Raw genomic sequence first — 25,656 nt, 5'->3', positions numbered from 1 at the left:
AAAAAAAAATGGTTCAGAGAAAAATTGAAAATACTTAGTAAATTTAAAAATAGATCTTCAAAAGCTAATAGTTTTCTCTCATACCAAACTCTTTTCCCTACCAAATATAAATGTGCATTTCCAGAACTAATCCATTTATGACAGCTGTGGTTCCTCAACCCCAAAACACTTTGAAAATACAAAGTACTCATAATCACAAACAGCATGCATAGAACAAAACTGTCACCTAGCAGTCAGATCACGCATGATGTGGATGGACTCAGCCTTTCCAGCACGATGCTCCAGTCCAGCAGGCCTACATGTGTGAGAGTTGTCCCCACGCATGCTCCCGCCACCACAGCGCCCAGCTGCGGTCCTGAGGCTGCGCACAGAGAGGCTCAGTGAGAGGAAACCTTGTGATTCAGGTTCATTCTTCAGAAATTGCTTCTCTGTCTTCTTTAACCTCTCCAGGGTTTTCCTTGCAAGAATCCTGGCTGTCAGCATCAATAAAATAGTTTTCTTCCCCATTCTCTCCTTCTTCTTCGTAAGTGCTAAAGAAAGAAATGTTATTAGTCTGTCAATGGAAAATGCGTGGTTTCGAAGGTACATGACCCTGTGTGACCATAGCACCATGTAGGCGGTGTTCCTCCCGTCCACGAGCTCTGACAGCTACCAGGAGAACTATGGGAGCACCAATGAGGAATTAAGTATCCTCTGACAACCAATTTATCTCGAAACTTGTCTCCTATTTCTTTGATTTTTGAAGGCAGACTTTCTTTGTGTAGCCCTGGCTGACCTGGATCTAGCTCTTGTAGACCAGGCTGGCCTCAAACTCAGAGATCCACCTGCCTCTGCCTCCCCAGTGCTGAGATTAAAGGTGTGCACCACCGACTGGTGAGTCCTCATATTTCTTTCTTTTTTTTTTTTTGTGGGGAGGGTTTGAGACAGGGTTTCTCTGTATTGGAGGCTGTCCTGGAATGCACTCTGTAGACCAGGCTGTCCTCGAGCTCACAGAGATCCACCTGTCTCTGCCTCTGGGAGAGTCCTCACATTTCAATCTAAAGCAGTCCCCCTCTATATATACACATATATACACACACACATATATATACACACACATACATATATATATATGTCAGAAATATAAGCTTGCTGCAAGAACAAAACGTTTTATCACTGTGTAACATTGATATCGTGCGTGTCAAACATGGTAAAATACTGGAATATTTTGCAGGTTCACATGCACTCCCTCAAGTAAAAGGCTTTAAAGCAACAGGAAAGCGCAGCGCGCACTCCCCTGCGGCGTGCTACCTTTCTTTATCCGATGTGCGGCTTCTCAGCTCTTGTCTGGTGAAGCTCTCAGATGCCTTCCCACCTTGGCCTTTTTCTGAAACAAACTCCTCAGATAGTCCTAGTGCTTTTAGGGTGTTAGAATAGCGCTTTTCTGCTGCCATCCTTGCGTTTCTCTATAGGAGACACAACCTTGTTAGATGAGCACAAACTGTAAGTTTCTTTTAGGATGTATGGATTTAAAAGCACCAGTGGAAACTGCCATGACAGACTCAGCAACTGAAATATGCTTCTTCTATGACTCACATGTTTAGGCATGGACCAAGAGAGGACAGGTCAAGGACGCTCGAGGCCGTATTGTCTGTAATAACTGAGCACTGTGGGTAGCCCAAAGTCTGGCGACATTTGGAGGGGTGAGTAAGCTATACTGCAGTCACGCACAGAAAAATGAATCAATGGAAGTGAATAAACCAGTCACCTGCCACAACAAGGCATGGCAGATAACTTACAAATGTGACACTGAGCAAAAGGAACCCTCAGAAGAACACAAAAGAATATATCTAGGAGACTAGATATATTTACTGTAAGTCCAGAAACAGGAAAAACAGAAAACAAAGGAACGCTGATCCCAAGCTGGAGGTGATGACCCCTAGAGGAGGTGGCTGGTCTGCAATGACCTGTCACACTGTGGTAAACTCTTAAAAGATCAATAAGGAAAGAGAATAATGAGCCACGTGTGATGCAGTCCCAGGTCGCAGGAGGCATAGGCTGGAAGAGGATTAACGCAGTTTTAAGGCTAGCCTGGCCTACATAATTAGTTCTAGACCAGCCAGCAGGAATATACAGCAAGACATGTCCAAAAAACAAGCAAACGAAGGTCATGTGTCTGCTTCAGCTCGGAACACAGGACCACGTGGTAGTGGCTGGGTGGCTCTTTTCTGTCTTTATGTGCCATGACTTCAGACCATCAAATATAAAATCATCAGCACCGCCATCTCTACTTGACTTCAGACCATCAAATATGAAATCAGCACCCCCATCTCTACTTGACTTCAGACCATCAAATATGAAATCATCAGCACCGCCATCTCTACTTGATGGAAGAAAAAAGGGATAGTTAGAGTTAGTCCAAACATGGTGAACGTCACTTCTTGGAGGTCCACAGGAATTTTAACGATCCTTTCACAGCTGCAGCTAACTGAGGGCTAGCATGCAGCTCATTGGTAGAAGGGCATTTATATAGACATGCTTGGGGCTCTGGGCTCATTCCCTAGTAACAAGAAAAACAAAATCAATGGACAAAAAACCCAAACCTAAATAAAAAGAAAGTCTTCAATCCTAGCACATGGCAGGTGAAGCAGATGGCCTGACCAGGCCAGGGAGGGCTCCACAGCGAGACCCTGTCTGGAAAAAGCAGGGCGCACTTGTCACAAGTTGAAAGTTGGCCCTGAGCTCACAGATTTCAAGCAGCTGGCTACAGTGACAAGGTGCTCAGAGTGGTGGCCTGAGCCCAGTCTTAGCTCCTCTGAGAAAATCTTACTGGAGACCTGGGCCAGGAATTCCCTCTGCACCTCCATCTAAACTAAGGTTCGTGAGGAACACCTCAGTTCCGGGGACCAAAAGCACCCCATATGCAGAGTGTGACAGTGCCCAGCAATACCCAAGAAAACAGGAAGCCACAGGTGCTCAATCTAGGGCTCTGCAGGAGAAGCCAAAAGAGCCAAGATCAATTGTGAGGGATATTATCATGCCTTCCCAGATACTCTGGAAGACTGCAAAAGACACATAACTTCAAACTTCTGTTAATTTCACCAAGGTCAACGACACTAGTTTTTAAACAATGCATGTGAGACAATTTCACTGTGTAGTACTGGCTGTCCTGCTCCTATGTAGACCAGGATAGCTTCAGTCTCATAGAGATTCACCTGACTCTGTACTCCCCCCGGCCCCCAAGTGCTAGGATTAAAAGAACGAACCACTATATTTGACCAACCAAATCCACAAGCTCTGGGTTCACTGAGAGCCTTTGCCTCAAAATTCACCTCTGGTGTGCACACACGCATGCATGCACGCACTCCTAAGTGTAAATGTGCCCAGAAGCTGTAGAATACCAACAAGTCCTGGTGAACTGAAACCAAGTGAGGAATGGGAACTGTGCCCCAGAGACTACGGAAGTGAATAAGCTGAAACAACTCCGGTGCACTGAGGACACCATGGGCTAGGCTCACCTATGGTACAGCGCTAGTCTAGTCTGCAGGAAGTCTGCTTTAATCCCAGCACCATGCAAGCCAAGAGTGGTAACACAATCTGCAATCCCAGTGCCCAGAAGGCGGCAGTGGATCAGAAGACCAAGGTTGTCCTTGCTTCATAATGAGTCTGAGGCCAGCCTTAGCTACATGAGACCTGCCTCAAAATAAGACTGACTTTCAACTTGTGGCAACTCTACCTTATTGTTTATTTTTTAAAGACAGGATCTTGCTATAAACACTCCCCCCATAAATTAAAGATAACAGTATTGATTTTATCTTTGATGGTCTTGTATGGCATACAAGGACTTAGAACGGTCTGGGCGTTGGTGGTGCACGCCTTTCACCTCAGCACTGGGGAGGCAGAGGCAGGGGGATCTCTGTGAGTCTGAGGCCAGCCTGGTTTACAGAGTGACTTCCAGGACAGCCAGAGATACACAGAGAAATCTGTCTTGCAAAACCAGAGCCAGCGGGGGTGGAACCTAGTAGTCTGGCAGGACCAAGGGCAAAGGACTTGAAACACAAAGTGAAAGCTTGGGAGGGGGGAGCGGGAGACAGTAAAGGGGCTAACAGGGGGCTGGGGATGAAGTGGGGGCTGGTCTAATTTGCCCTGAGTTTGATCCCCAGCACCACATAAAATCAATTGTGGTGGCACACACCCATAAATCCAGCACTTGGGAGGTAGAGGCAGCAGCCAGAAGTTCAAGTTCACCTTGGCTTTGCAGGAGTTTGAGGCCTTTGCTACATAGGACCACGTCTCCCAAATAAAGGCTAGCAAGAAGCATGGAGAGCTTCTCCATTGTGCTGCAAGCCGAGAGCCCATCCTCTGCAGGAAGGGGAAGGGAAGGTCAACACAGGCTCTGAGCCTAGCTTGCCATTTACTAACTACAAACCTGAGTAGTTCCCTTTTTGGACTTGAATTATATGATTACCTCGCCTTCCAGGTAACCTTGGGGACGTTAACTGAGACTTTCCCTGAAAATGAGGATGAAAGGAATCCCTGGGAACAGACACTGGCACAGCTGTCAAGGTGTACTAGCTGGCGCTCATTTTGACAGACTGGGAAAGCAGAAAGGTCTGATTTTTGGTTTTAATGCTTCTAGGCCTGGAGAGATGGCTCAGTGGCTCAGAGCACTTATTCTTACAGGGGGCCTAGGTTTAGTTCCCGGTAGTCAAGTGGCGGCTCACAACTCCAGTTCCAGGGATGCAGTGCCCTTTGGTCTCTGCAAGCACATGGAGCACAGACATGCATGCAGGCAAAACCCTCACAGCCATGAAGTAAATTATGTAAATAAGCATCCAATTTAAAATGTTTCTAAGAGACAGGGTCTCATTAAGTTGCAGACACTGGTCTCAAACTAAGTGGTTTAATTCATCAAAGATCTCTCAACCGTATTCCGAAGCTCACCAGAATAGCAGAACCAGCCTGATTAAAAAGAACAGGCACGCCGGGCGTTGGTGGCGCACGCCTTTAATCCCAGCACTCGGGAGGCAGAGGCAGGCGGATCTCAGTGAGTTCGAGGCCAGGCTGGATTGACAGCCTCCAAAATAGAGAAACCCTGTCTCATAAAACCAAAAAAAAAAAAAAAAAAAAAAAAAAAAGAACAGGCACTAACTGGGCGTGGTGGTGTACACCTTTGATCATAATAGGAAGCAGAGGCAGGTGGATCTCTGTGAATTTGAGGCCAGCCTGGTCTACAGAGTGAGATCCAGAACAGCAAGGGCTACACAGAGAAACCCTGTCTCAAAACAAACAAACAAACCCAAACAACAACAACAAGACCACTAAAAGCAGACTGTGGCAGGAATATCTGGAGGCAACAGGGTTAATGGAATGTTCTTTATTGAGCTACGAGCCTCTTCAGACCCTGAGCAAAATTACTTCCTGAGTGGACTGGGAGAAGCTGCCCCAGAAATAGCGTCTCAGCAGAAGCAGGACACCCGAGGGAGATGGGGCGCCAGCTTGGGAGCCAGAGGCCCTGAGAGCTGGGAACGGCTCTAGATTCCAACAAACACAACCTGGGCGACCCTTTCAAACAGCATTGGCCTCTGCCGCAGTTTTCCATCGCGCTCTTCCAGCTCTCGCCGATAGTCCTTCATCCTTGCCTTTTCACTTGTTCTGGAATCGGAGAAAGGGAATGGCATTTTAAAAGGCCAGCTACGGAAGCTGCATTAGGACATCAAATTCAGAGCGCACAGTTCAGCTTGGCTCCTTTTCTAGACTGTAAGACTCTTCTAAGTCCAGAATAAAAATCCCAGGTTCTGAAAGCACACATTGTACTGCCCTGGGGACAATCTGGACATTTTGATTTCAAAAGTCTTCAAGGTAGATGGTGTAAAAAAAAACAAACAAACCTGAAACATGTCTTATAAGTATACAAAACCAAGACAATCTGGTCCAAATTGGGTATCTTAACAACAACAAAAAAAAATTCTTTCAAACCAAGACTCTGCTCCCCCCCCCAAGTCACCTAAAGGTCAGTGGCAACACTGCATGAACCTCACTGTACTTATTCTTTGGGTCAGATCCCACAATGAAATAAACTGCACTCTTTTTAAAAGCAACCAAGACAAGAGTTTCATGGGCACAGAAGACAATAGTTTATAATAGTTATGCTTACTCATTGAAAGCTACTAACTTCTATAGGTAAACACTGTATTCATCAAACTAGGCTCTATCAGAAAGCTAGTGCTATATTGTAAAGGGATACATGTATTTGATTCTTATAAATCAGATGAAAGGTTAATAAATCATATACTTACCCAACTTTGGAGGAGAGATTTTCTTGCTTAAACATGGTCATTTGTGTGTGCAATGTCTGCACCCATTGGTTTTCAACTCTGCTCTAGAGAGTTCTAGTATTTTGCGGCTGCTGTTAGTTGTTACAGGGAAACAGTCACAAGTACATTCCCACAACACATTCTCTCAAGCCACTGCAATTTATACAAACTTAGAACTCCCTGACTTACTTAATTGAAACAATATTCTTGGCTGGGATGTAGCTCAGTGTTAGAGACTTTTTCAGTGATGTGTCGTACAATCAAAGTAACGTAAATAAGGCCGGCTCAGTTGTAGAGTGTGCTCCATTGCCATGTGTGAGGTCCTGGGTCTGATCCACATATCCCCAGCACCATATACATATGTGTATGTATGTATGCATATGTGCCAAACATTTATGTCATATATAAATAAGAACACACACATACAAATAAAAAGGTTTTATGCTGGCATTTAAAGCACAGCTATTAACTATGGCAGTAACAGAAAATGTCACTGTTCCACACAGTCTTGTGACTTCTGCTCTGGAGGTGAGTGTATACACTGACTCTCATCATGTGTATGTGCACATATGTATATGAAAAGTTGAGTACAAACAAAGATGATTTAAATGCATAAATTCATTGGCTAAAAAGAAGGAAGGAAAAGATGGGGAGGGGAGGGGGGAGGGGAGGAGAGGAGAGGAGAGGAGAGGAGAGGAGAGGAGAGGAGAGGGGAGGAGAGGAGAGGAGAGGAGAGGAGAGGAGAGGAGAGGAGAGGAGAGGAGAGGACAGGAGGAACAGAACTGAGTTTGGAAGCCAACGTTTGAGTTTTGGGACTCTCCCGCGATACCTGCGATGGTTTACTCTGGATTTAGACATCTGGGCTAAGCCCTGATGTGAGTCATAAGCCTTAACCCGAGTTGCCAGGAGTTTCTGCAATTCTTTCATTCTTTGCTTCTGTTTAGTTAGGATCCGATTTCTGTCTTCTTCCAACATTTTCTTTTCCTCAAGTGATTTCCTGAGGGCAACAAACTAAGGCTTAATTCCCTTTAAGCCAAGGAGAAAGTTGTCCAGCAAAGATTTAACCTGGGATAACTCAGAGGCTGAAAAAAAGGCAATCCTTTGACCAAAATCTGACTCCTGCCGTTGGAAATCCAAGTGACGCTGATGGTGTAAACTTATCTATGCCCAGGGAACATAGAAATCACATTCGTTTCTTAGGAGAACATTCCTAGCAAATGATTCTCTACCATAGTGTACAATACCTCACAGAGGATTCAGCAATTTCAGACTCACCAAGCTAAAACCCCCAGGGCTGTATATGCCAGCACAGTGACCATGTGTCAGATAGTGCACACCCCAGGGCTTACCTGATGGCTTGCTCCCGCCCTCGGGACGACAGGGTCGGCATCGGAGGGCTGCATCGGCAAGGCCTGGGCTTTGTGCACCCTGGGGACAGATAGGGCCAGCATATTTCTTTTAGATTTTCTTCGTCTGCTCCAATGTCTGCTACGACTTTCTGTCTTTTAGCAGAGTCACATGGGGATTCATGAAGACCACACTGTTTACAAGGAGTTGAGTGTTTCTGAGCGCTGGGCTCTGAGAAGGGCTCCTTCCTTCCTTTCTCAGCAAAGTCCCCATCATCAGGGCTCAGGCACCTGCACCTGTGTCTACCCCTTGGCTTTCCAGGACTTTGGGGGTCCCTGAAACGTCTGCAAGCTGGCCTGCAGGGCCAGGACGAGCTCTGCGGCAGTTCTTCGGCCCTCGGCTGTGTGCTGACGTCCCTACTCAACTTGTCTTCTTTTGACTTGTCACTTGCAGCTGCCTTGTAAACTGAATGAGGCACGGGCCTGGCTTTAAACCGCTTCGTCCTCCTTTTAGACCTAAAAAGGTCTCTCAGCTGCTTTTCACGGATTGCTTGCTTCTTCTGCTCCTCCCTGGCGATGAACTTAAATGGCTTCTGGGAGGCCAGGAGCGCGGCTTTGCTCTTCTCCCTGACGGTCCTCCTCCGTTCTTCATTCTGCCTCATCACATCCTCATAAGCGGGCTGCAGCATGCCGGAGGGGACAGGATTGGCTCGGAATTTCTTCTTACACTCCGCGTCATCCTCGTCCCTCTTGAGCAGTTTCTGTCGGCTTTGGGGATCTGACCTTGCTTTCAGGGCAGCCTCTCTCTTCTTCTGCTCTCTAACTGTCATCTCAAAGGGCACAGGCACTGTGACTGTGGGCACCCAGGGTTTGGGTTTCCTCCTTGTTTTCTTAGGTGTCTGGACGTCAGAGTCATACTGAATGTAATCTTCTACAGAAAAGTTAGTCCACATGTTGTTGATGAGCTCCTTGGCGTAGGCTGTCATTCTGCTCTCCCCAGGGGCCTCTCTCTCCAGGCTGGGCAGCTCCTCATCACAAGTCGTGGACAGGGAAGACGACCGGCCTACCTCAGGCTCTGAATACGACGTGACTAACAAGACAGGGTGAGGGCAGTTCTTTTCTGATGCAGAGCTAAGGAAGAAGAAGATGAATTGGGGCACCCTTCAACTTTATACAGCCAAATAGCAGACTTAAAGTAATTAAAGGTTTTCTAAGATGAACGCATAGTCAGTTAGAAGAGAACAGCTGTATAAGGACCACGAAAATCATCATTTTTATTTAGAATGGAGCTGAGAGAGGACTATGAATGACCTAGTCAACTCTCTGACTTTCCAGAGAAGGAAGCTGAGATGTCAGCTGCTCCTCACTTGCTGATTTCCTCTATGCCACCCAGAGCCACCGTCTGGAACATGTCTGACCACGTCACTCCAACCTGCAGCATTCCTCTTCGCTCTGAGTCTGGACTACCAATCAATCAGGACTGACCTGATCACCCTGAAGACTCACCCTCCCCCCAGGGGCTGCTCTTAGAGTCCTCCCACACTGATTTCTTTTCCCACCATGCCTGGTACACACCGTGGCTGCCGTCCTCACACCTTGCTTCCTGTATCTGCCATTCCTGTTCCTCTACCAAGTTTGGACTTAGTTGGGCATGCCAGTGCATGCTAATGGAGGCCAAGACTGGAAAGATATGGAGTTCAAGACTCAGCAACGGTGAGAGCCTGTCTAACGTGCACTCAGGGTTTGAGCTCCGGCATGGTTTGGAAACAGAACTGAACTTAAGGATGGCACTCCTGTTGAAAATGCTTTCCTGCCTCCCCAGCAACTGAGTGCGACCAGCTGCTCCTGTTTCTGAGACACTGGAGGGTCATGTCATACTGCCACCTCTCTGGTGTCAGATCTCAGACAGGCCTGGCACACAGGAGATGCACAGATAGCTGGACCAACTGAATTAGGTAAAGGATCAGCTTACAGTTTCAAAAAAAGCAAGTTCATAGTAGAGATGAACCTTAAAACTAGATTGACTTAAAAAAATAAAAAGGAATCAAAAACTTGTATCTTAAATGAGCTCATGTTAACCTGTTTTTAAAATTAAACTTTAATTTACATTATTTAAGAAGGCCCACCCCATTGGGCATGGTGGTGGACACCTTTATTCCTAGCACTCAGGAGGCAGAAGTAGATGGACCTCTGTGAGTTTGAGGCTAGCCTGGTCTACAGATCAAGTTCCAGGGCAGCAAGGGCTACATGCAGAGACTTTACCTCAAACAACAACACAAGGCCCAGCTCAAGCAAGCATGGCTTTGTACAACAGGAATTTCAGCATCTGGGAGATGGAGGTGGGGGATAGGAGTTCAAGGCTACCCTTGGCCACACTGCAAGTTTGAGGCCAATCTGGGCTACATGAGACACTGTCTCAAAAGAAGAGAGAGAAAAAATGGGCATGCTGGCTAAGCTTGTAATCTCAGTGCTTGTGAAGCTGAGGCAGAAGGACTGCTGAGAGCTGAGGTCATACTGGAACATGATAAGTTCTAAGACTCATCCTGAACTATATATAGTAAAGATCACATTTCAAAGATAAAAGAAAGAGTGAATAAGCAAAGCAGCCCAGCCTAATTATTTTGCTACATATCTGTAAGTGTAAGTTGAAAGGGGCAAACTAAACTCAAAGGCTTCACTTCTAATAATTTAGAAATAAAGGGACCAGACCCTCACTTAGCCCCTGCCTTAGCAGCCATGACAGGCTACAGAAAAGACACGTAGGCCTCTGACACAAGAAAACTCCAGATCGTCTGGCCTCCCGGAGTCTAGGGCCAAAACTGAACACAAAGAAATTCCAGATCCCCGCCCCCAGCCTCCTAGATGCTTGGTTCCTAGGAACTGTTTGAACACAAAAGAAACTCCAGGAGGGACCAAAACCTCCCCTGTAGTCTCCAGGATATAGTTCTGAAAACTACTGGTATCTATATATAACAGGCCACCTGCAAGTAACAAGACAATGCTATAGAAACTACAGAATGTTCCATCTCAGCACTGACCAATGAGAATAATGGGTACACAGGTATTACAAGCCAAAAACATGACTGAAAAATTTCTTAATTGTTCCCCAAATGTCAACCAATCAAAAACCAACCCGTACCTACTGATGTAATCCTGTAACTTTTGTCCTTAAAATCTAGCAGTAGACAGGGAACTTTTCATTCACTCCCTCTGGAGGCTGCTGCATCAGCTTGCTAGATGGGGTCCCTGTCATGGTTGGATGAACAATTAAACCTTGCTTTTGCAGTTTAGTGGGTCTGTCTTCCTGGCGGTCTCTGGGGACTTTGCAACTTGGGCACAACATTTGGGGTCTCGTCTGGGATCCATGGACACTCTGTGCTCACCAGCGCTGCTCCCCCTCCCTTCTAGTCTGTATACTTTATGCTCTTACACAGGGGAAAAAATATGGGATAATAGTCATTTATGATGGCTGCACACAGCAGCTCCCACGGAAGATGGATCACCCCAGCTGCTGGCTGTGGGCCAGTACTCTCCTGCTGAGTCCTGGTGCCTGGACTCAGTGTTTCTGTGCTGTGATGCACCTCACCTTGGGCAACTAACAGCCAACTCAACAAGATTGGCCATGGTACAGGTTTTAATGAGTTAATGTGATGTTGCCATCTGTATGTCCTTAGCAATAAAATGTCTGTTCATAGATTTTGCCCATTTTCTACTTAGATCATTTGTTTATGTCACTGTTGAGTTTTACATAGGTTCTCTATCAGACATGTAGTTGTTTAAACTTTTTCACATAACTTGTACCAAAAAAGTAAGTACGTTTTACCAGCCCTTCATGCATGGCCAATCACTGACAAAGAGATGTGGGCTGGGAGAGCACCTCAGTCTGTGGAACAAGAGACTCCTGTTTCTGACTTGTGCCTTCCCCCTTTTAAGGAGCAATGAAATCTATTCTGTTAATTAGAGTTTTCTGTTCTAAAAAATTATGTATACTTTATAATTTAACAATCACCCAGATAATAATGGTTTTAAGGACATAGGGTATTTTATTTTTACTACAAGTTACCCTCTTCCCTCAGCCTAGACAGAGGGACAATCTAGTCAGCTTTCGCCAACAAACTCTGCTGCTGGACATAATTCACTTACCTTTTTGCCTTTTATTTCTGTCACTGACAGTTTTCTTCTTTCACTGACTCTGTTATACATGGCTTGTTTGCAGAATGCTGTGCCTTTCCAGGGCCCAGTAGGGCACACATCACATGCAAAATTCCTGCCTGTTTGTTCCATCTACAGAAGATCTACATTCTTGTTACTGACAGTTTGAAGATACTCTGTCTCTTTAAATGTCCTGTCTGTTTGCTAAGGTAAAACCAGTTACAGTCAGACTGGAGGGCTCTGAGTAAAACATCCCTCCTCAGCCTCTGAGTTTAAATCCAGTTCTCCAGACAGATACTGCACTAATATCATTGTAGCCATATTAATTATTAACAGGGATAAACCTTACTCAGTCCCCTGTATATGTTTTCAAAGGTTAAGCTTAAAACAAATAACTAAAAACAAAGTTGTCTATCCAGATTTACCTACACAACACTCTTAATGCTTCCAGAGATCTACAGAATATGGCACTTAAAATGTTAACTAAAAAGCTTATAACATCAGACAGAGAATCCCAGATCCTGACAGTGACCCAAAGTCTCCAAAGAAGATTACAGGACACATCGATGTCTACACAACACTGACCTGGGGACAAGATGCCCCAATGCATATCTGCTGCCAGGACCTGGCCCAGACTGTGAACAATTGACCAGACATTGGAGAACTGACTGTACCCCTTTTGCCTAGACAAAATAAGGTCAGTCTTTTCCATGTCCCTCTACCACAGAGAGAAAAAAAAAAAAAACCTCTCACCTTGTAGCCCTGATCAAGATTGATACTTTGATATTTCTACCTGCTAATGGAGACTTGGGTATGGCTAACTGTATATGGACTGGACCCTGTCGTTTTTTAATAGATTCAGAAACTGTATAAAATTTATCCTTCTCAAATCTCTGATAGTATTAATGGTTAAACTGTAGCCAGCTTAATAGCTCATTTAATAAAGTTCTGATAAGCTGATAGAGCAATGATTACCTGCTCTTCAGTCACAAGTTCAAGGGTTTTAGATTTATTTTGGTTGTCATCTAAATAGAAACTTAAAGGGCTTTTCATCAGGTCAAAGGCACCTCTGTCCAATCCATACTTGACTCTCTGGACAGGAGAAAAATGTACAAGCTTCTAACTGAAACCTGTAGTCTAGTTTTGCTAGGACTCAAAGATATGAGTCTGTTCCTGCTGCTTTACAGATTCCTGATCTCTGCTTTTTCCAAAATGTAGATTTTGGTACAGATTGATAATACTAATATGTCTAAAAGTTTTAAGTCCTTTTATATAATACAGTCCATAAAGGCTTCAGAGGATCAAAAGTCATAAAGCTTTGGTCCACTTCTCACAGGTCAAAAGGACTCGAGATAAGTACAGCTTTTGTTATCCCACCTGTCTGTTCCTGAGAATGGGATTTTCTCCCCTGGTCTTGGGACTCTTGCCCTTCCTGATCACCAAAACTAAGAACCTAAGAGTTTTGATTAAGTATATAAGTTTTAACTTCTGTTCCCAATTTAAACATGTCTCAAGCAGATTTCTGCTTCTGGTTTCCACTTCTGGCAGATGCATGGAGCATCAGTTGCTGACTACAGCCTGCTCCTAAAGACTACAAGCTATAGCCTTGCTGTGGATGTGAATGAGTCCAGCCATGTGAACACTCCCTGTGTCTTCAACAGAGTCTGCCTACCAGATGCTTCTGATAAATACTCCACTGCCTAAATTCCCTCTTTGCTTTTGCCTAGCATTTCAGCCCACCTGGGCCCCTGACTACGACACCCAAAGTCAGCAGAAAGTAGCACAGAAAAGAATACATCGCCCTCTTTCCCTAGTTGAGATGCTAAGTCAAAGAAAAACTCCCTTACATAGGGGACAAAATAACAATAAAAACTGTCTACTTGTAACCCAGGATTGGGTTACCTATAAGAAGAGGAAGGGGTGAAAGGGGTAAACTAAACTCAGTGGCTTCACTTCTAATAATCTAGAAATGAAGGGACCAGACCCTCACTCAGCCCCTGCTTTAGCAGCTATGACAGGCTACAGAAAAGACGCAGGCCTCTGACACAAAGAAACTCTAGAACCCTGGCCCCTGCCTCCTAGATGCTTGGTTCCTGGGAACTGTTTGAACACAAAAGAAACTCCAGGAGGGACCAAAACATCCCCTGTAGTCTCCAGGATATAATTCTGAAAACTATTGGCATCTATGTACAATAGGCCACCTGCAAGTAACAAAACAATGCCATAGAAACCACTTTGAGAAGTGCTCCAAATTGTTTCCAAATGTCAACCAGTCAGAAACCAACCTGTACCTACTGATGTAAACCTGTAACTTTTGTCCTTAAAACCTAGCAGTAGACAGGGACTTCACTCCCTCTGGAGGCTGCTGCCACAGTGAGCCAGACGGGGTCCCTGTCATGGTTGGATGAACAATTAAAACCTTGCTTTTGCAGTTTGGTGGGTCTGTCTTCCTGGCGGTCTCTGGGGACTTTGTGACTTGGGCACAAGTAAAGCAGGAAAACACATATGAAGGGGCAGGAGAGATGGCTCATCAGTTAAGAGCACTGGCTGATCTTCTAGAGGACCCGGGTTCAATTCCCAGCACCCACATGGCAGTTCGCAAGTCTCCACGGGCACCAGAGCACACATGTGGTGTAGACATACATGCAGGAAAAACACATTAAATTACAATACAAACAAACAAGCTAACAGATGGCCACTAAATGACCCTCAAAGCAAGAGGTAACTTAATAAACTGGTAAGTCCCTAAACATTTTGAATAAAATCCCACCTCTGTAAGTCACTAATACTAGGAGGAAGCTAGTCTGTGCATCTCCTGTGTGCCAGGCCTGCCTGAGATCTGACATCAGAGAGGTGGCAGTACGACATGACACTCCAGTGTCTCAGAAACAGGAGCAGCTGGTCGCGCTCAGTTGCTGGGGAGGCAGGAAAGCATTTTCAACAGGAGTGCCATCCTTAAGTTCAATTCTGTTTCCAAACCATGCCGGAGCTCTAACCCTGAGTGCACGTTAGACAGGCTCTCACCGTGGCTGAGGATCTGATGTTCAGCAGCAAATACCCCAGGGTTACTTTGTTCCATACTTAGTCTAAGTATTTATCATAGGTCAGTCGGCAGATGACACCGAACACAAACTTACCTAGAGGAGACACTAGAAGAATCTTCCCTGATGATCACTGGCCAGATGTCTTTTATATTTAGCTTGTCCTGGTACATTTTCTCTAATTTTTCCATGGTTTCTGCATGGGCAGCCTTCAGCTCTCTTAGCTTCCTGAAATACTCTTCATTGGAGTGGTAGATGTCAGAAAAGCCCACACTGTCCTGGAATGCCACACCTTCATTTCCCCTGGGAAAGCTGTTACCACCAGCCTGATGGGAGGAGAAACCCATTATATGCTATGTGAAATGAAATAAATTAATTGATGCTGATCCAAATGCTGGTTCTTACAGATGTCCCATTCTGTAGCCCAGGCTGGCTGCCCCTGCCTTCTGATGCTTGGGATTTAAGGCATGTTCCTCCAAGCCTGGCTAGTTCCCAGAAAACTGACAGTAAATATTCAAGTTGGGACACTTAACACTGCAGAAGACAGAACAGGACACAGCTACACAGATTCCAGCAAGAAGCCTCTTCTGTACCAAGAGCCAGCTCTTGAGGGACCCCTGCCTCGGGGCTCCAAGGGCAGGCCCAGGGACACAGTTCTCAGTGGCTCTCCAATGACCCAAGCTGGGATGACTTTGGAGAGGAGGAGGACACAGGGCAAAGAGAGTTTCAGAAGGGTCACTGTTGTGGGAAGCAAGGAGAGTAACACCCGTGGGTGGTGACACTTTGGGCAGGAGAAGAGTTCGTAGAGGCATACCGCAGGCACACCTGTATGCTGGAGACACTCCACATACAAGTCAGGACTGGAGTTCTGACTGGACTTTCTTCATCCCTTTTACCCACCATTCAGTTCTTCTTAACTGATTCAACTAAAGAGATAAAACCTCACTGTCTAGAGCTGCAGAAACAGCTCAGTTGGTCAAGCGCTTGCCGGGCAGTGGTGGCGCACACCTTTAATCCCAGAACCCGGGAGGCAGAGGCAGGTGGATCTCTGTGAGTTTGAGAACAACCTGGTCTACAAGAGCTAGTTCCAAGACAGCCTCCAAAGCCACAGAGAAACCCTGTCTTAAAAACAAAAACAAAAGCAAAAACAAACCCAAAACAACAGCAACAGCAAAAACGAAGCAAAATAAAAACCCAGGCGTGGAGACACACTGGAGAGGCGAGGGAGGACCTGAAGCCTCATCAGTGATCTCCAGATACCAGTGAGAGGCCCTTCTTCAAACAATAATGATGACTGCACTGAATAAGCCTGCTGAGCCTTTCCAATGGGAAAATTCTAGAGGCCATCACAAGCCCTTCCTCAAACAATAACGATGACTGCACTGAATAAGCCTGCTGAGCCTTTCCAATGGGAAAATTCTAGAGGCCGTCACAAATCACACCTTGGGCTGGAGAAGGGCCTTGGTTGTACGGTGTCTGCTGAGCATGTACCAGGTTGTGGGTTCATTCCCAGCACAATGGGAAAGGAGGGGGTGGGTGGGTGGATGGGTGGATGGATGGATGGACAAAGAGGGACATATTTTTTTTAAAGATTTATTTATTTGTTATGTATACAGTGTTCTGTCTGCATGTATGCCTACAGGCCAGAAGAGGGCATCATTACAGATGGTTGTGAGCCACCATGTGGTTGCTGGGAATTGAACTCAGGACCTCTGGAAGAGCAGTCAGTGCTCTTAACCTCTGAGCCATCTCTCCAGCCCCCAGAGGGACATATTTTTTAAATTATGTGTATACATGTGTGTATGGGTGAGTGCAGGTGCCCATGGAGTTGTGAGTTGCACAGTGAGGGTACAGGGAACCAAATCCCAGTCCCTACAAGAGCACCAAGTGCCTTAACCACTGAGATATCTATCTAGCCTCAGATTTTTGTTGCTATTTTTTTTAAGTGTTTGAGAGGCTGGTGTTGTCCCCCTTGGAATAAATTCAAGAAAACAAATCGAAAGAAAATAATTTTCTTCAATAGAACTGATATGTAGAAACTTGTTATCAACAACTCATAGGGTCAAAGAACCATTTAATGTACACGAGTTGCTTACAAGAATTGGTTTGTTGCTTTTGCAGAGGACCCAAGTTCAGGTCCCAGCAAGTTTGTGGTGGCTCACAACAATTCATAACTCCAGTTCTAGGGGATCTATCGCCTTCTTCTGGCTTCCATGGGCACTGCACACACATGGTATACACTTACATAATCCCACATAGACAACAGCTCCACATAAATAAAAATGGATGGGGGGAAGGGGCGATGAGCAGAGTTGCCCAAGGCCCTGGCATTTGCTCCTGCTCTCAATGTCCGTGCTCCAGAGAGGCTTCACTGACTATCCCCTTTGGAATGACAACTCTCCCAACTCACTGAGTCTCTTCTCTGCTTCATTTCTCCACAAGTATTTACCCAACAACCATCTGCCCCATCCTAGCTGATTTGTTTGCCCGGGCCTGCTCCAGCTGGGGAAGGCAAGGGTCTGCTTGCAATGCTCTTTCATAGTCCCAGCTTCTAGGAAGGTACCTGGCCAAGAACAGATGTCCAGTAAGTATTTGTGGAATGAAAAAAAGTACAGGTTAAAAGATATGTAAGCTTCCACCACAGGAAAGCTGCAGTGTTTCCTTTACAGAAGACTGAGCTGTGTCTGGAAGCTCGGGTTGCTGAAGGACCACCTGATCTTACTGAGTACCCAGGAAAAGGCCCACGTTCCTAACATAAACGAAAACCTAAAACTCAGGCTGTGAAACTGCCAGTGTTATAAACATGTGTCCTTAGGACAGGGGGCAGCTTTCAGACAGAACACCCATGCTCATTCTCTCCCCCTCGGACTCTCTAAAAGGTCCTATGTCATCTCCACTGAAGACAGCAGGTGTCTGTGGCCTGGAAGAACTGTGTGAAAGGGAGACACCGCGGTGTGGAAGCAGAGGCAGGCCTGAGGAGCTGCACTCACACGGAGGTCTGCACGTGCCTAGTCACCGCTAACGCAAGCAAAACTCAAATAAACCCTCCCGGATGAATGGCTGGGTAATAACTCCCGATTCTACCTTCACCCTCGCCCTTTGCCCCAGGATCCCGTAGTGTGTCGGACACCACATGCAACACTCGGTTATCCTCCCCCTTTTGACAGTTAAGCTCCTCATGCTGTAAGCGCCACTAGGTATGACGTTAATCCTGAGAGTGGCTTGACCCACTTAGGGATGAACCAACCCCCCCACACCTGAAGTGTCGGCACCATAAGGAATTATTTGTGTTGTGGTCTACAGAGTTTACCTGAAGTTCTGGGATCCTTCCTAATTTTTCTTCTTTTCAATGCTGAGTCTGGTAGCACCTGTCTATATATAATCCCAGCCCTCAGAAGGCAGAGACAGAAGGACCTCGAGTTCAAGGTCAGCTTGAGCTACATAGTGACTTTGAGGCCAGCTACATGAGACCCTTTAGACCCAGGCATGGTGGCACATGACTTTAATCTCGACATCTGGGAGGCAGAGGCCCAGCCTGTCTCCATGAGTTCTAGGCCAGCCAGGCTACACAGTGAGACTCTGACCCCAAAAAAGAAGGAAGAGAAAGAGGAATAAGGGAGGGAGGAAGGGAGAGGTTTTACAACAGTGTTGAGTGAGATATGTATACCTCAGCCTCCTGAAGTACTGGGATTATAACTGTGAGCCATTGCACCCAGCTAATGCTTGAGATTTATTTGTTTATAGTTTGGGACAAGGTCTTGCAATATTGCTCAGGCTGACCTGGAACTTTCCATGTAGTCTGGGCTGGTATCAAACTCACAGGTCTTCTGATCCAGTCTTCTAAATGCGCTAACATTATATATTTGAAAAGGAGACTATATTCAATGGTTATCACCTAACTGACATGTAGCTTTCCAAACAACAGATGGCATTTTGTGAATGTTAATACCAAATTATAGATACTGAGCAATGTCTAGTGATACCTGGCCTGCCTGACACCTAGTGCTCCTTTGGAAAATGGCTCCCACTACCCTAGCAAGTATGCTTGCCTTTCCCTTGCTCCTCTGGCCATGGGTGAGTAGTTAGATCTCTCACTACACCTACCCACCAATTGCTCTCATGACCCTTTCTTTAGGAAAACAGAGACCACCAGAGGAACATTTCCTCATCGTCCCACACACAGAACTCCCCTCTGGGGTACTCTGTTCTCTATTCTTCACACTTACGGATCTGGCACAGCATCTGATATGTCACCCGCTGTTTCTCTGTGAATGTGGGGTCCTCCTGGCCCTTATCCAAGTCCTCCTATCATGTGGCTGATCCCTAATCTCTTTTGACTATCATGTCTCTACCAAATGTCAAGGTTCTCTGTCTCTCTGTGGTGTGTGTGTGTGTGTGTGTGAGAGAGAGAGAGAGAGAGAGAGAGAGAGAGAGAGAGAGAGAGAGAGAGAGAGAGAGAGAGAGAGAGAGAGATCACTTTCTGAGTGGGGGCTCTCAGAAAGTTTCAGTCTCTTTCCCTTCCAACACTGGGATTACAGACAAATGCCAGCATACCAGGTTTTTACTTGGGTCCTGGAAACCCAAACTGAGTTTAAAATGTAAACCTTTAGTTAACAGGGCACTCTGAAATATAACTACACTACACAAAGAATGGACCTTTATGCCACAGCAAGCCAAAGTATAAATTAATTTCCAAGTAAATTATTCAAACTGGCAGTTGTTATAATTACTACTAATTTATGTAAAGTACTCTTTAGAAGTGACATTCACTCTCTCCTTTGGTTCTTATTAACTGAATGAGGTGAAAACGGAGACAATTATAGTCCTTTTATAGATAAGGAAATCGAAGTCATGTCGTAAAAATTACCCAGGACTCAGACACTGCTCTCCATCAAACACTGTGATCTATTACAGCTTATGTTGAATGGCAGCTTTATCAAGTATTAAACCCGCGCTAGGATTCTGAGCCTCGCTCATGTTCAGCGTCTCCATCTGCTTTAATCTAAACAACCTCAAGTTGTTTGCTTCTCAAAGTTTGCTACAGGTTAGGCATGGTGCCTCATTTTAATCGCAGCATTTGGAAGATGGAGGCAGGAAGATCAGGAGTTTGAGGTCATCCTCAGCCATAGACAGCAAGCTTGAGGCCATCCTAGACCAATGAGACCCTGTCTAAAATAAAACAACAACAAAAAAGCCAAGGACCTGGCTGGGGTAAGCACTGGCCTAGCAAGCACAGAAGGAAGCCTTCATTCAGTCCCAGCACTGCTAGGAAACCAAGCGTGGCAGGCACACGCCGGTGTGCCTGGGGCTCTGTATCAGCACAGTGCTAGCTTAAACTCAAAGTTCTGGACTTTTAGAGTAGAAGCTGGACATGGCACACACCTTTAAACCTAGCACTCAAGAGGCAGAGGCAGGCAGAGCCCTGTGAGTTTGGGACCAGCCTGGGCTGCATAGAAAGACCCTGTCACAAACAAACAAACAAACAAACAATTATTCCCAAACTATGCTAGAGAATAGGAAGTGAAATTCTGTTTTCTGCACACTCTAGAAACAGCTATAAAATGCAAAAGTTTTGTAGCAATTTTAGTGGGGGCAGAGAGCAGGGAGGGTCCACCGGTCCCCGCCGGTGAGGACCCGGAGTAGAAGTCAGCCCCAGCCCGACCCCCACGTTACCGACGCCCGCGCCGGCCGCATCCCTGTCGGCTCCTCCTCCACCGCCGCCGCCAGCGCCGCCGTCACCAAGGACTCCAGAGCGTCTTCGCGTTCGTACTGGGCGGCCCTTGCTCCGTCGGTGGGATCCACCGGCAGGCGGAGGTTGGCGGCCGCCTGCCTGGCCGCCCGGCGAGGAGAAGCCATCGCCCCGCCTCGAGCCCCAGCGCCCGCGCTGGCCCGGGGCGGGTGAGCTGGCGCCGCCCCCGACCTCGCAGATCCCGGCTTGGGGCGGGCGGTTACTAGGGGCTCGGTTACTAGGGACGCTACGGGAGGTGCGAGGGTCCAAAACACACGCAACATCCTTTCTCTTTGTCACAAGCCCGCGCCCTCCATCCAGCTAGTCTGATACAAGCGTGCGGTTAACCGGCCATTCTAGAAGCATAACTATCTGAAGCTACACAAATGGCTTCCACAGCAAGGCAAAATAAACGTCATTTGCAAGAGAGTTGCTCAACGATAGTCTTCCCGTGAATGAGACCCAGCTCTCCGGCTGGGGACTGTCTTTCTCTGGTTTCTTGCTTTATTTCGGTCTAACCACCTAAACCTTACAGGCACACAAACTTTAAACAAAGAGCGCGCTCTCACTAAGTGCATCACCATGGTGGGGCACAGCGGAACAGGAAAGCACCGGCTGTTGTGTGACCGCCCTAGTAACGACCAGGCTTTGCAGCATCCAACATGGCAGACACCGAGGATCGGCTCGAATTGACAAGACCCGGCACGCGCTGGCAAATCAGAAGGAGAAGACTTAGTTATCCCGCCTTCTCTTCTCTCGGCTGACCAGTAAGAGGCCAGACATGGGAAGCGCCAGCAGCTGCAGCCAGTGAGTGACGTAGGCAGCTTGCCTCGGGTTCTGCAGCTCCCTGGTTGCAGGACTGGAAGCGGGAGAGAGCCTACAGGGACCACACCCTCCCAATTCACCCCCCCCCCCCCCCGCCAACTTTCCGATCAGCTTTAGGTTTTAGGCTCCTTCCGGTGCTCTCAGTGGGTACGGTGAAGCCACCTGCGCCCTAACACCACTGCCCAGCTAACGCCCCTGTCCCCGACATAAGGTTCCAGGAGCTTTCCTTACTATGCGACACACCTTCTACAGAACCTGTCCCTGACGCCCAGGCTACCAGGCCTTCCTTGTGCGCTTATGAGCACCTGCCAAGTCTCATCACCTCCCCCTCCCTCAGCTTCTCCCAGCGGAACTGATGAGCCAGAGGTGGGTGGGATCCATAGTCGTCCAACTGACAGGATAGTGACTTCCAGTCAGCCACAGGCAACTTGTTCTGTAATGGGATTTGGTGTAAGCCAATTCTATGCCAAGACTGATCTACAGACTGAAGCGATGTAAGTGGGTGGCTGGAGGAAAATAAAACTAGTAAGTAATGGGTAGGCAGGCATTAGTGTGCACACAGAACAGAAAAGTTTTTCACTGACAGCATTCTAAATTTGCAGACATCTACTAACACAGTAAGAAGCAGAAATGGTCAGATCTGCAAGAAAATGGCATCATCGTAGAACGACTTTTGCACTTTTGTATTGAAATGTAACAGGACAGTGAAATAATTGTGAATGTATAGTTACATGAATTCTGACAAGTGAATAACCATGATTTCACCACCTTATTAGGATACACAACTTTGGTCAGGCATTGTGGTGCATGTCTTTAATCCCAGCACTTGGGAAACAGAGGCAGGCGGATCTCTGTGGGTTCGAGGGCATCCTGATCTATAGTGTTTTAGGTCAGCCAGGGCTGCATAGTGAGACCTTGTCTATAGGGAAAAAAAAAAAAAAAAACCTTGTGCCCCACCCCCAGTTCATTAGAGATTAATTACCAATCCCCAATTTTTTTCTTTCTTTCCTTCCTTCTCTTCCTTCACCCCTTCCTTTTTTGTTGTGCTGTGTCAGGCCAAGGGCTCCAAGCACACACAACACTCAAGTGCTGTCATGAGTAACATCTGCAGCCATACTGTTTTTGTTCAGCGTGTAACTTTTTCTTTAAAAATTCATGCATGCATTGTGACCCTTTAAAATTCCTAGGTAGTATCTTCTGCTGAAACAGTTTTCTAATACTGGAAGAATCTTCCTGAAATTTATGCTATTCACCACCATGCAAAGGTTTTTAATTGTTTGAGACAAGGTTTCTTCTCTATGTAGCCCTGTCCTGGATCTTGCTCTTTAGGAAGACCAGGCTGACCCACCTCGAACTCGCAGAGCATCACCTGCCTCTGCTCCTGGCTGGGATTAAAGGTGTGCCACCAACACCCAGGCAATGATTTTATTTAATCTGCAGCATTAACATTTTCTGTCACTTAAAAAATTGTATTTGTGTGTGCAAACATGTGATGTATGTGTTGGGAATGTGAAGGTCACAGAACAGCTTTCAGGGGGCTGGTTTTCCTTCACCTTGCCAAGGCAAGATCTCTGTTGTTTCTGCTTGCTGTGCTGTGCACTCCAGGCTAGTTTCTGATTGTTCTTCTGTTTCTGCCTCCTCTCTCTTTACAGGGCTGAAGGTGCTACAGGCCCATGACTACATCCAGCTTTTTCCATGGGTTCTGGGTTGAATTTAAGGAGTTAGGGTTGTGTAGCTATCGTGTTTACTTGCTGAGCTGTCTCCCTGGCCCATTTTCTTAAATTTATGTTTAATTTTTATTGGAAATTGAGCCTTGCCACCCCTTTTTTGTATGTCTTCTAGAAAGCAGTCATCAGAAAAAGTCAGAATTATGAGATGTACTGTAGGAAAAGCTTTTACAGGTAAAGTAGGAAAAACTTCAGAGAAAGACACAGATACCTTAGGAGGGAAAAGCGAGATAACGGGATGGAAAGAGGCTCAAAGCACAATGCAGTCAGAGACCTGCTCAACCAGCTCAGAGAGCCCCAGCACTAAGACTATGTTCTCCACCCCTGGGCTTGAGTTTCCAAGGATTGGCCTGTTCTCAGGTGGGATAGTGTGGAGGGCCCTATCTAGGCTATGGGTAGAGGCTGTCAGCCAATCACGTGTTCAGAAATATTAACAACCTATGTGTGTGTTTGTCAGTCTAAGTTTTCTGACAAAAGGCTTGTGGCACACACCTTATCAAAAATGCATACAATCTTTACTATACATTCCTCACAGACAGCCATCCTTTGTGAGAATTTTCATTGAGTTTTGCTGAGTTTACATTTATAGACAAGTTCTGGTTGCAGTTAAAACTGAATACACAGGGGCTGGAGAGATGGCTCAGAGGTTAAGAGCACTGGCTGCTCTTTCAGAGGTCCTGAGCTCAATTCCCAGCTTATAACCATCTATAAAGAGATCTGGTGTCCTGTTCTGGCAGATCATTGTATGCACAATAAATCTTTAAAACAGAAAAAGAGTGGTACATGCTTTTAGTTCCAAGCACTACGAGGCGGAGGCAGAGGTAGGTGGATTTATGTGAGTTCAAGACCAGCCTGCTCTACAGAGTGAGTTCTAGAACAGCCAGAAACAAAAGACCATCAAATAACAAAAATCTTGTTCTTTGAAAGTACTTAGTAAGTTTCAATCTGCACAATTTGCTTTCAGATAATTCAGAACAGCTACCCTGAACTTTATGCTCCAAACCAGTTTGACAAGTTTTAGTGAAAAAAATTAGTGTAAAAAATGATAATTTTCTCAGAAGAAAATGAACATAATACTGTATGTAGCTCAATTAAGCTAAAACACAAAATGCATATCCACAACTAAAAATAGATTGTATGAATGCATCAACGCATGTCTGGTGTTACAGAGGTTTCAGCAACACCACGACTAGCTGAGTCCAAGACAGGCAAGAAAGTAGTTCAGTTCAAGATGACTCAGTAGATGGTATTGGTTCAAACTCCCTTGAGTCTTGACATCAGGTAGTTTATGTTAGCCAAATTTAAGAACAGCCCAATTTGGTGACTTTTTCCCCTGGAAATAACGCAATCCCATGTGCATAGTAACATTTAAGACATGACCACATCCGTGACATCTTCCATGAAGATGGGCTCTGCAGACCCTCTGGGGAGGACTGCTATGTTTTGGCCACCCAGATAGTACAAAAAGGTCAACAAGCTACTGAGCATGTCTGTTCCCAGCCTTTGAGGGAAAAACATTATACATACCTCCCTTTGAAGGGACAGCCCTGTGTTCAACATTCCTGGGTTCCCGAGTCTTGTGAGTACTGTGACTTCCGTACTTCCAGCATGGTTTACTCTGCACTCTAATAAGCCCTCTTCATAACCTAAGCGCAGCTCTTCCAGCGTCAGTGCTTTCCAAGCTCAAGTGCCTCTATTTAGCACCTCTTGGCCATTTTAACGTGCAAACTCGAGCTCTGCTGGGTTCCTTGTGCACTGCCTATCCAGTCTGTTAGGGACTTAACCACATCACCCTTTGCTCCTTTTGGTGACGGGTTCCTCAAGCAAGCTTAACACATGCTGTCCTGAGACTCTTCTGCAGTTTTGCACACTGTGGTCACTTTCAAGCATGATTCAGAATTGCCTAATGGCAACATGCTAAATCTCCATGGAGAGTAGTCTTCACACTATTTCTTACACTCTCCTCAGTCCTTAAAAGCTTTATACTAAAGCGAAAGGTAAGGAGCAGCACTTAAATGTAAGCACAAAATCTTTGCTGCTTTAGCTGGTCTAGCCCTGCACATTAGTAATTAAGAGCAGCCTAAAAAATATCTGACAGGAACTTTGGATGAGCCTTCTGACTTGTTCTAATCCTACAAACAGTTGGACTAGACTGCCACTGTTAGCTGCTGTGCTATACACCCCACACAACCCTTTCTTACAAGAGTCCTCTTGAAAAACTGTCAAATCAGTTACACATTTAGATAAAGACTAAGTAATGGGTAACATCCTAGTATCTACAGTGTGAGTTAGAATAGTGTTTCCACTTAAGTTTCTAAAGATGTATCTGATCTGTTTAACAATCACTTGAGAGAAAAACTAAATTCTGGATGATCCAAGATACTCAGGCTGTCAACTTTATTTTCCTTAACTGACTTCTTGGATTCTGTGACTATATAGGGCAAAATGTGACTTACCTTAAAAACAGGCTGAGGTGGGAGGATCAGGAGTTGAGATGATTCCCAGTGACAGGATGAGTTCATGATAGGGCTACTTGATATA

At 45.9% G+C, this 25,656-nt stretch overlaps 1 protein-coding gene across 2 annotated transcripts; it reads right to left on the bottom strand.

The window, feature by feature from the left end:
* On the bottom strand, positions 1 to 20,820 carry Fam161a (FAM161 centrosomal protein A). Of its 2 annotated transcripts, XM_005070431.4 has the most exons (7): positions 20,509 to 20,820; positions 14,932 to 15,161; positions 7,646 to 8,773; positions 7,126 to 7,293; positions 5,535 to 5,634; positions 1,291 to 1,445; positions 1 to 530 (listed from the first exon to the last, which is right to left on the bottom strand). In XM_005070431.4, the coding sequence occupies exons 1-7, from the start codon at positions 20,689 to 20,691 to the stop codon at positions 407 to 409; spliced, it is 2,088 nt and encodes a 695-aa protein (XP_005070488.3). In that variant the 5' UTR covers positions 20,692 to 20,820; the 3' UTR covers positions 1 to 406. The 2 variants fall into 2 exon arrangements, with proteins under 2 accessions (XP_005070488.3, XP_012969077.3); XM_013113623.3 differs by lacking the exon at positions 7,126 to 7,293 and having other exon boundaries at positions 2 to 530; positions 20,509 to 20,818.
* Between the last annotated feature and the right edge of the window lie 4,836 nt (positions 20,821 to 25,656).

This window comes from Mesocricetus auratus, unplaced genomic scaffold, assembly GCF_017639785.1.
Source record: "Mesocricetus auratus isolate SY011 unplaced genomic scaffold, BCM_Maur_2.0 Super-Scaffold_100029, whole genome shotgun sequence".
NCBI lineage: Eukaryota > Metazoa > Chordata > Mammalia > Rodentia > Cricetidae > Mesocricetus > Mesocricetus auratus.
The sequence above is the reverse complement of the archived record's forward strand: the minus strand, read 5'-3'. Positions and strand labels throughout refer to the sequence as shown.